The 10,256-nt window shown below is 55.2% G+C and overlaps 2 protein-coding genes and 1 long non-coding RNA gene across 4 annotated transcripts; 1 reads left to right on the top strand and 2 right to left on the bottom strand.

The window, feature by feature from the left end:
* Nucleotides 1-1,861: 1,861 nt before the first annotated feature.
* On the bottom strand, nt 1,862-4,127 carry S100A4 (S100 calcium binding protein A4). Of its 2 annotated transcripts, none has more exons than XM_003259299.2 (3): nt 4,001-4,127; nt 2,893-3,048; nt 1,862-2,162 (listed from the first exon to the last, which is right to left on the bottom strand). In XM_003259299.2, exons 2-3 carry the CDS (start codon nt 3,031-3,033, stop codon nt 1,998-2,000), a joined length of 306 nt encoding a protein of 101 aa, XP_003259347.1. In that variant the 5' UTR covers nt 3,034-3,048; nt 4,001-4,127; the 3' UTR covers nt 1,862-1,997. The 2 variants fall into 2 exon arrangements, with proteins under 2 accessions (XP_003259347.1, XP_030680357.1); XM_030824497.1 differs by lacking the exon at nt 4,001-4,127 and adding an exon at nt 3,546-3,631.
* On the top strand, nt 3,990-10,025 carry LOC105740643. Its single transcript, XR_001116718.1, has 3 exons — nt 3,990-4,157; nt 6,672-7,381; nt 9,502-10,025. It is a non-coding gene; the product is annotated as an uncharacterized LOC105740643 (long non-coding RNA).
* On the bottom strand, nt 5,584-7,524 carry S100A3 (S100 calcium binding protein A3). The gene is made up of 3 exons (XM_003259306.4): nt 7,447-7,524; nt 6,596-6,741; nt 5,584-6,099 (listed from the first exon to the last, which is right to left on the bottom strand). Exons 2-3 carry the CDS (start codon nt 6,734-6,736, stop codon nt 5,935-5,937), a joined length of 306 nt encoding a protein of 101 aa, XP_003259354.1. The 5' UTR covers nt 6,737-6,741; nt 7,447-7,524; the 3' UTR covers nt 5,584-5,934.
* Nucleotides 10,026-10,256: the final 231 nt, after the last annotated feature.

Raw genomic sequence — 10,256 nt, 5'->3', positions numbered from 1 at the left:
CCAAACACAGGGCACCATCTCCCAGTGTCCTAGGAAGCTCTCCACATCGGGACCCTCCCACCCATCCTGCCACCCACTCCAGGAGCAGAGAAGACAGCCCTTGAGATGGGGATCAGTGGAGGAAGATATTTTCTGCGAAGGGTATGGTCAAGGTCACGAGCTAATATGGACCCAGAGGTTTTTAAAGGGCTTTTAAATTAACGATTTCTACTAGGCCTCACTGCTCTTCACGGGAAAGGCTCGTCAGAGACTCTTGGCATGGAGGACTGAGAATCAGGAATAGGAAAGGTGCCCAGCGAAGGGCTAAGGCCCAGCACTGGGGTAGAGGTTGTGGATTGGGGAGGGGGGTTCAGGCTCAGGCTGCAGTCAAGGAGGGAGTAGGGGCCAGGGAGAGTTGCCTGTATCCCGGGAGACACTCAGACATTGCTCTACCGCAGTAGAACAACATAATTCTACCACCAGTCCAAGAACAGACCTGGGCTCAGGGTGTAGTACCTGTCACTGCTGCAGTCCCACCCTAGCCTGGGGGTCCTCCCCACTGCTCCCCACTCCACCCCACCCCCGGCTGGCAAGGTTGGAGAGGCAGCAGGGATTGGTTGCTATGCAGCAGGCACCTCTGAAGGAGAGCATGACGTAGGTGGAGGCCCCAGAGAGGGCGCTCCCAGGGAGGGTGGATGGAGAGGGCAGCGGAAGGCAGCAGACTTTCTCCTGAACTGAAATTCCTCCCACGTCTCTGTAGTCAAACCCTGTGGGAACATCCGAGTCACCTGCCCCACTCCTCTGAAACCTGAGAGAAAAGCCCCAGGAAAGAGATAAGAGAGGAAAGAGAAACCTCAAGAGGAGGTCAGTGGGACAAAGCCCTCCAGCCTCTGCACCTGACCTCCACGCACCTCTTCCTTAAAGATCCCTGTGTCACCCAGACATGGCCTTGAAGTCTAACCTCAGCCCACCACTGCACCCTGGAGCCACTGGCCTTGAACCTACCTAAGGGGAAGCAATATCATGCCTCACATTTTCTGGGGGGGAAATAATCTCAATTTCATTTGTCAGATCGTATATGTGGAATTTTGTCTCCAAAACTATGGTCACCTTCCCACCATTTGCCTCACTCCCACCCCAGCCACTGACCCCCACTCATCTCTTCTGAGGTCCCCTGTCCTTCTCTGAAGGAGCTTGATTCCTGACTGATAACAGATCTCATCCAGGGACCTTTGTGACAGAGACGGTGGATTCGAGAATGCCTATATTCTCATGCTGCTGCAAACAGCCAGGTCTCCCTCCACATTGCCCTCCCTGATCCTACCATGGACAGGAAAGGATTAATCCATCCCTGCAGTTTGAAGCCAATGATCTGGAAGGGGGTGGCAGGACAGGGCCTGGACTGTCAACATCAGCACTAAGTGCCAGCCCTCCTCCCCACCCCACTCTCACCTAAATACTTCCTCCCTGCAACTCAGCCTTATTCTTTTCCCTCCGACTTACTCCCAGGACACCCAAACTCCATTCCAGACCCCAGCCAGGAACAGATGTGACCTTCAATTCCAGTCTCGGCTCAAGATCCTGCCAGAGGCAAGGTTGGAGAGAGGTGGGAGGGGTAAGTGGGCTGGCTGAGATCCCACAGCTGGGACCTTCCAAACCTTGGCAGGGGGGTGGTGAGGGGTCCCCTTCTCGGCTTTGACCACACCAAGTGAACTCTATTGCCTGTGCACACACACTCTTAGTCACCCCGCATCCCTCCCCTGACTTCACTGCTCTGCTGTCCATAAAACTTTAGCTCAAATCCCAGCTCTCCCCACCACCACCCCACAACATATCCCTCAGTCCCCAACCCACGCCCCCAGAGTCTCTCAAACCATCAGCCTCAAAACTTCCAAGAATCTTTATTGAACTTGCTCAGCATCAAGCACGTGTCTGAAGGAGCCAGGGTGGGGCACTGTGCCCACTGGCGACAGTGAAGGCCCCAGCTTGCAGACCCCCCAACCACATCAGAGGAGCTTTCATTTCTTCCTGGGCTGCTTATCTGGGAAGCCTTCAAAGAATTCGTTACACATCATGGCGATGCAGGACAGGAAGACACAGTACTCTTGGAAGTCCACCTCGTTGTCCCTGTTGCTGTCCAAGTTGCTCATCAGCTTCTGGAAAGCAGCTTCATCTGTCCTTTTCTGGAGGGAGAAGAGGCTACAGATAGAAAACAGAAGCCCAGTGGGTGCAGCCAGGACCAGACCCAGTTTCTACTCCCAGACCAGAGTTCAGGGAGGCTCCTTTGGGAGGTCCAGTTTGGAACTCGAACCCGCAAGCCCAAGCTAGGGTGGAGAAGGTGCTCCTTGGATAAGGAAGTCTGAGTACCTGGTGCAATGGAAAAATGACGGGACCACTACATTTTCACCCAAGCTTGTCCTAATAATACCATGAGGCAGTAATTGTCCTGAAAGCAATATATAAACTGTGTTATGTTTGCTACAAATATACATTGTTATTGTTTGAGGAGAACGTCTGCAGGCCTGTGATCATCTCCACATCTGTGTCTTCACATCTACAAGCCAAATAGAAAGTCAAACAGTGTCCACTGTTGGAGTGATGGCAAGAGTCAGACAGTCCCAGTCCGGATGGCAGTTGTGTACACTGACCACCTTGGGAAGTTACTTAGCACTCTGAGTTTAGTCTTCCCTTCAGTTAAGTTGTGCAAAGCACCTGGCAGTGTCTGACCCATTCATTCTCAGCCCTCTTTCAGCATGGGGCCAGGCAGTGGGTGGTGGTGTTCAATGTGTTTCCACCCCAGGCAGCCACCCCACTGATAGATACCCTCTGTAGCTAATGCTCTAGAGCAAGACTGCTGCCCTCCTCTGTGGGAAATGCCCCACGCGGGAACACACTCAGGCACTACCCACTCACCCCCAAGAAGCTGGGCAGCTCCCGGGTCAGCAGCTCCTTTAGCTCTGACTTGTTGAGCTTGAACTTGTCACCCTCTTTGCCTGAGTACTTGTGGAAGGTGGACACCATCACATCCAGGGCCTTCTCCAGAGGGCACGCCATGACAGCAGTCAGGATCTGGGAGCAGGAGGCACAGAGACCCTCTTATTTATCCCACCCCTGAGAGATGTGTTCAGAATGCCAGGCTCCACTCCCATCCCTCCAGGAGCACTTGGCGAGACTTTGCTCCCTCCCTGGGGGATCCCAGAGCAGTGGGCCCCCACACCTGGCGGGGAGGGTGTGCACAGCGGGGAACACAAGCTCTGGGCAGCGAACATTTGCAGGACCCACTGCGCAGGCTCTGGAGATTCAGGCAGCAAGCTCCCAGGGCCTCCCAGGCCTCGCCTCAACAACAGCATTTTTTCCACCCCTCACTCAGTCTATCCACTCCCACAGCTCAGCCACAAAGGCCCCGCCCTGGCCATTCTTCTCCCTCCCAGAGCTGGGTGCGGCTGCTGGAGGCCTGCCCAGAGGCCTGCAGCGGAAAAAACCAGCCGCTTAGCACTCAGCATAGGGAGGGGCAAAGTGAAGTGGCAGAGGCAAGGGTTGGAGGAGAAGGTGCAGAGGCCACGCACCTTCTCGAGCTGGGCTGCTGCATGCAGGGCAGAGGCTCATGGGGCACACCACCAGACGAAGGCCCACAGTTGCCTTCTGCCTTTCCTTTGCTTCCTGCTCCCGAGTGCACAACCCAGCAAACATGAGCCAGTGCAGATACCCACGGGCACATACACACCAACACATACTATAGCAACAGCACGTGCAAGCCCACATCTCAGAAGCACCTGGAGAGCTCAAATCCAGCCACTTGCTCACTTTTCTGTTTGTTTTTTCCTCCTTCTTACATTCACGTGTGTGTGCCATGCACACCCACGCACATGCACACCCACACACACACTCTACCCAGAGTTCCACATCAGAATCTCACATCTGGATCTCTTTAGCACATCTGGCCCCCACAAGCCTCCCCTTCTCCTGCCCCAGCCCTGGCCTCTGACACCCCTTGCATGCCAGTCAGGCCAACACAACTCACCAAACCAAGAAAGAAGAAGCACTGAGGAGAGAGGGTTGTAGAGAAGGGAAGAATGGGGACGGCCCAGAGGTCTGACCTATTTATACCCCAGCCAGGCCCTGCCCATAGCAGGGGACAGGGGAGAGCGGATACTGCCTTCCTGCTGTGGGCTGATGTGGTAAGTGCCACAGCACCCTCCACCAGCCCAGCCTTGGAACCAAGCCTCCTGTTCCCAGGTGGGCACCCGTGGGTAATGGGTAAGCCCTAACAGTTACCATCAGGGGACTGGGTGAGATGGGCACCACCCAGTGTACATAGCTCAGCCTGAGTTTTAGAGAGGTGGAGAAAGGGGCAGCCTTTGCCTGGAGCATGGAGGACAGGGAGGGAGTAGTCCCATGGGGAGCTAGGAAAGGAGATGCAGGGGGTGATGGGTGACAGGTGGGAGGTTGCCCTGGAAATGTGATGACACAAAAGCTAGGGGGGAGATGGGAGGGCCGCCTGAGGCCAGGAGTTCAAGACCAGCCTAGGCAACATAGAGAGACCTCTGTCTTTATAAAAAGGAAAAACAAAATTTTTTTTAATTAGCTGGACAGCGTGGCTATAGCCTGTAGTCCCAGGTAGTCAGGAAGCTGAAACAGGAGGATCATTTGAGTTCAGGAGTTCGAGACTGCAGTTGGCTATGCTCAAGCCACTGCTCTCCAGCCTGGGCAACACAGAGGACCTTGTCTCTTAAAAAAATAAAGATTCGAAAACAAAAACATGGGGCGAGGATCCCCATGCCCAGTACTGTCTGCCATGCCAAGTAAGGCTCAGGGTTGGGGCTGGGGGATCTGGAGGGGAACAGGCTCACACCGAAAGGAGGCTCTGGGACCACCTCAGGAACATCAGTGGGAAAGGTCCTGGGTGAGGTAGTGATGGAGTGGAGTGGCAGTGAGGCGTGGGGGCTCACGGATAGATCTCAGGTTCAGAGAGGGTATCAGGAGGGGCCATTTAAAGTTGGGATGAGTGTCAGGCATGAAGAATTCAGGTTGCGGTGGAGAGTTAGAGGTGAAATGGCAGGAAATAGGGGAGTTATAATTGGGGTCAACCTCTCAGGGTGGGCTACAAACTCAGTGAGGGTTAGAAGTAGGGGGTTAAGGCCCTCAGGGGGCTGCAGCTTCAGGGATAGGGGCTACCTCAAGTTATTCCCTTCCCCCTCCACACAGGGCACCCCTTCCTGGCTGGGAGTAAACACCTCAGACACCCTAATCCCATTAGTGCTGCTCTCTGGGCGCCCACAGCCTGGGGCAGGGAACAAACACCCCCACTGCACCCACAGCCCCACCCTCCTCCAACCATGAGCACTGAGTCCCAGGGGAAACTCAGGCAGTCGTCTCTCAAAGATCCCAAAGAAAGAGAGAGAGGAAGGGAGGACAGGGGTCCCTGTGTTGTCCCCACGCCCTCCTGCTGGACCCTGGAGGCCACTGCATTTCTGCAGGGTCTGCAACTTCCCTCGGGGAGCACCCTGCCCCTGCCCTCAGCTGCCTTACGGCAGTGGAAAAGGCCAGAGAGGAGCAAAGAGCTCAGGAGACGCATCCTCAGAGAAGAACCAAACAAAACCAAGCTGACGCCAGTTTTTTATTATGAGTTAAATAGGCCCTTTCCCATCGTGGTCTCATTGGTGCACACTCTGCTGAGCCTCGAGGGCCTCAGAGCAGATCCCGCCTCCTCCCATCCACAAGGGAGGCTGCAGAGGTGCAGCAGGCAGGCTGGGGCCCAGAGTGGCTCTACCCATCATCCGCTGGGCATCCTGAGGAAGGAGCCCTCACATCTCTGGGCTTCCTAGGTAAAATGGGTTAACTGATCACAGAAGACCTGGGCAAGTCCAGATTGAAAGGGGTACAGGAGAGAGGATAGGAGGGGGTGTGGGAGACATGCCCAGCCCCCGACAGCCAGCGCACCCCCTGGAGCAGAGGCTACTGGGAGCAGGGGGGCTCTGAGGGGCAGTCCTTGAAGTACTCGTGGCAGTAGAGACAGAGGCAGGCAAGTGAGCGCACATACTCCACAAAGTCCACCTCGCAGTCCTTGTTGGTGTCCAGAACACTCATGAATTTGTTGTAGTCACACTCCCGAAACTCAGTCTGTGCAAGGGAAGGGTGGGGAGAGGTGGGGGAGTAGGATGAGGAGGGCAGAACAGCCTCACATGCCACCTCCCTCCCTCCTCTCCCAAGTGGACCCACCCCACCCCAAACTACACCCTTCTGAGGGCCGACTTCAACCTCCGTGCTCTGATAATGCACCCGTTGCAATCCCCTCCCAAATCTGCCCTCTCAGATTATTAATCAAGCACCTACTATTTGCCACTGAGTTCCTACCAAGTGTTAGGCACTCTTCATGGTGCTCTCGCTCAGTCCTCTCAACAGCTCTGCAAGGCAGCAGGGATGATTTTCATCCCATTTTACAGATGAGGAAGCTGAGGTTTCTGCTGTGTCAGTTCTCCGCCTCCCACTCCCTCCTCACAATCCAGCCCCCTCCCCTTGCTGTCCTGTGCTCCTGCTTGTCCCCAGGTCTCTCTTTGCAGAGTGTAGGCAGTGCCTCCCTCTGGGCAAGGAGGGGACGGACACTCCGACTGCTCACCGGGGTCCAGGTGGCCAGCTCCTTCTGCAGCAGCTCCTTGAGCTCCGCCTGGCAGAGCTTGTATTTGTCCCCGCAGCGCCCTGCATATTCCTGGAAGGTGCACACGATGGCAGCTACTGCCTGCTCCAGAGGCCTGGCCATCCTCACTGTCGCAGAACAAGGGTGTGACTCACAGCAGAGTTCCAGGCCAGACCCCCCTGCTCACCTCTGCCCTCTGTGTTTCTCAGAGACTGTTCCCAGACCCATCTTAACCTCCATCAGGCTTCAGGCCCCGCGGTCTCCCGCTTCTCTGAGCAGCCCTCCCAGACCACACCAGCCCCTCCTAATTTATCCCCCTGCTGTCCTCTTGTTATTTCCCTGTGTAGAGGTCTCATTGCCCCAACATCACTGTAAACTCCTCAGAGAGACAGCATCCCACCCCACCATCCACACACCCCACTGTGGGGCTCCTTAAGCACTCTCAGATTCTCTACCACCTCTTCTTATCCCCAACACCCAGGGGTGGCTCGGTCCCAGTCTGCCCCAGCCCATGAGATGCCCTAGAAGCCTCCCTCCCTGCAGGAACTTGCACAAGGAGAGCCTGGCCCTGTGCTTCTCTGCCCTCAGCCCTTGGAGAAGCTAGGCCTTAGCAGGGAGGGGCAGGTCTGAAGGTGCCCCCACCACCTCACCACCACTCGCCTCACCACCACTTCCCTCACCCTGCCTCCTGCCCTGAACTCAAGGAAGCTGCATCCAGAAGAAAAACTCATGGGATCCTCTCTGCCTCTCGCCAGCTATGCAACCCTGGTGAGTCATTTGTCTCTCTGGGTCTCAGGGGCGGGGCCTGATCTGTAAGGTGGGGTTCATCCCACCTCGCTGGCCTAGTCAGGAACCTGAATAGGATGGTCTCTTGAGAGTTGACCAGTTTGGGTGTTTACCAGTCTGAGACTGGCCTCACCCAAGGTTACCCTCCTGACCCCTGGGGGTTTTGAGCAGGGAGGGTCTGCATAGGGATACCCTGTTCTATTGGAGGGGAAGCCCTTCTTGGAATTGCTCACCTCCCCCCACTTCCACTGTCCCCTCCCACTGCCCTTCTGGGATGATGCCTCCAGCCTGGGAAAACCCGAAGGCGGCCAGGAGGGCAAGAGTTTTTCCATGCTAGCCCAGTGACTCACTCCTGATTCTCCCATGGGACGAGAGTCCTACAGCACAGGGCGGCCAGGACCAAGACTCTCCCTGAAGATTTGCCCACTGCTGGGCACCCTGCTGGGAGCAAATGACTGGCATGGTTGTGGCTGGCAGGAAAGTAGGGGAAAGGGAGTGGGGAGTGCCAAGCACTGCCAGGATTTAATTCATTGTAAACACCCCAGGATTAGAGCAAGGTGTCCAGGTTCCCAGGAGAGGAAAGGGCCATGATCCTCGGCAATGAGGAGACTCAGAGGTGAAGCAAGGAGGCAAGGAGCAGGTGAGGGGCCTGACCAAGGGGAACACCAGAACCTTGAGCGCAGTGCTCCCACCCCAAGGCAGACCTTAGCTCTACACACCCCCCAGCTCAAACTTCCCCGACAGCCCCTCACTGTGCAAGGAAACCTCGGCGTCCACTATATCTGACTTCCCTCCCCCTGTCAGGCCCACCTGTGGTCATCTCTCTGCTTCCAATGCCAGACCCTGGGTCAGGAGTCAGGCTGGCTATTGGGGGTCCCCCAAACTGCCCTGACACTCAACCCAGGGCAGGACCCAAGCAGCTGGCACTCACCACTGGTGCTGGCGTTTCAGCTGTAGGAGCTTAGAGACAGGGCGTCACTATTTGTAGCCTCCCAAGAAAGGAAGGAAGCAATTATGGGGGACTCAAGTCGGTCAACACTGAGGATGCCCTCAGGGATCCCTCAGCAGCCCCATTACAGGCCCCACCTGCCCACCTATCCACGCACACTTCAAAGACCAGTCTGGGCTCAGACACCACTCCCCTTTCATTCCCCGTCTGCCCTCCCACAGAGTTGGGAACTGGCGACAGTCTCCTGCCGAGTCCTTCCAGCTCAGTTGGAGGAGATAGGCTGGCTTATCCATCACATCACAGCCCCATCTCTTCACTCTGCAGAGGCCCCCAGAATACCAAGTGGGGACACACTTCTGCCTCGCTCAGGTTGCACCCCTACAAATCTCTATTCTGGGGAGACCTTGGAGAGCACGTGGCTAAGCCTCCCCTTTATAGACAGAAGTCTGAACTTGCCTGACCAGATCCCAGCTTTTGGCTGTGAAGTGCTTGCTTCCCGGGAGGAAATCATCGGGTGGGATGTCTTTGAGGCACAGGAAGGAGGTGTGTTCCTCCCAGGGGCACTTCCAACAGTCTAAGCTTGAGTTTTCTGGCCCTTCCACCCCAGGTGATGGGAATGAATTTGGGCTAGAGTCACATGAAGGCAGGCCCGTGGCTGGAGCTCCTTAAGGGCTGTTTTCCTTCTTCCCCTGCTCTGCTCAGCACCAAAACAACTTTCCTTGAAGTCTTGTGGGTGGCAGGATGGGATTTCCTCTGGCTTTTAGCTTGAGTGTGTAGCGGGGTCTCAGCATCATGGGAGGGTCACCCATTTGTGTCCCCTCCTGGGGTAAGCGCTGGGCTTCCACTTCTGTCTTCCTCACTCCTCAAACCATCAAGATCGAAGCTCAGGTTCGGCTTGGCTTGGCCAATGGCCTCAGGGCACCAGGGGCCCCAGTACAGATTCTGCTTTGACTTAGATTTTGACCTACTTATTTCTTCCTGTCTTGTGGGCTCTTCAATGCTTTGAAAAGATTTAATTCTATGCAGCATTTTTTGTTGTTTTTAGCTGAAGTGGGCACAGAACACCATATTACCAGAAACAGACATCCTTTCATGTAACTTCTCTATTCTCTCCCTCACACCAGAGCCTGAGAAACTCCTCCCTGTTTTATAGGAAGAGAACCCAAATCCTAGAAGAGCGTGAGAGGGAAAATAGGAAGGAGACTGACTCCCAGGCCGGCAAAGAAGCCTTCCTGCCCATGCAGGCAGCCAGAGCGCCAGTGACACCTTTGACCTCGCCCTTGGTCCCCAGCACCCAAGCCTTGCCTGTGCCATCCTCTCCTTGGAGACTCAGCCCTGTTGGGGAGGGGAGTGAGCAATACAGGAGGGAAGGAAAAGAGGAGCTGTGATTAGCCCTGTTTTATAATGGGCTATATAGCCCTGTTTTATATGAGCTTCATAATGGAAGTATGGGGAGCAGGGGGCAGAGAACAAGAGACAGTCACACAGCAGAAGTGGGGGCCAGAGTGCACCAGCAATTAATTCAGCTCTAGGTTGAGCTTAATTATTCCCACCTATGATATCCCAGCTCTGCCCCCAGCCACCTCCCTTAAGCAGCCTACCTCTGCTCTTGGGGCTTCATTTTACTCATCTGTCAGTGATGGAGGGTGATAATAGTAACTGCCTCATAGGTTTGTGTAGGGTTTAAATAAGCTAATACATATAAAGTTCATAGAATAGTGCCCAGCACATGGCAAGGGCTTGATAAATGTTAATCAAGAGATGGGTGAGGCCGGGTGCGGTGGCTCACACCTATAATACCAGCAATTTGGGAGGCCGAGGCGAGCAGATCACCTGAGGTCAGGAGTTTGAAACCAGCCTGGCCAACATGGTGAAACCCCGTCTCTACTAAAAATACAAAAATTAGCT

This window comes from Nomascus leucogenys, chromosome 12, assembly GCF_006542625.1.
Source record: "Nomascus leucogenys isolate Asia chromosome 12, Asia_NLE_v1, whole genome shotgun sequence".
Classification (NCBI taxonomy): domain Eukaryota; kingdom Metazoa; phylum Chordata; class Mammalia; order Primates; family Hylobatidae; genus Nomascus; species Nomascus leucogenys.
The sequence above is the reverse complement of the archived record's forward strand: the minus strand, read 5'-3'. Positions and strand labels throughout refer to the sequence as shown.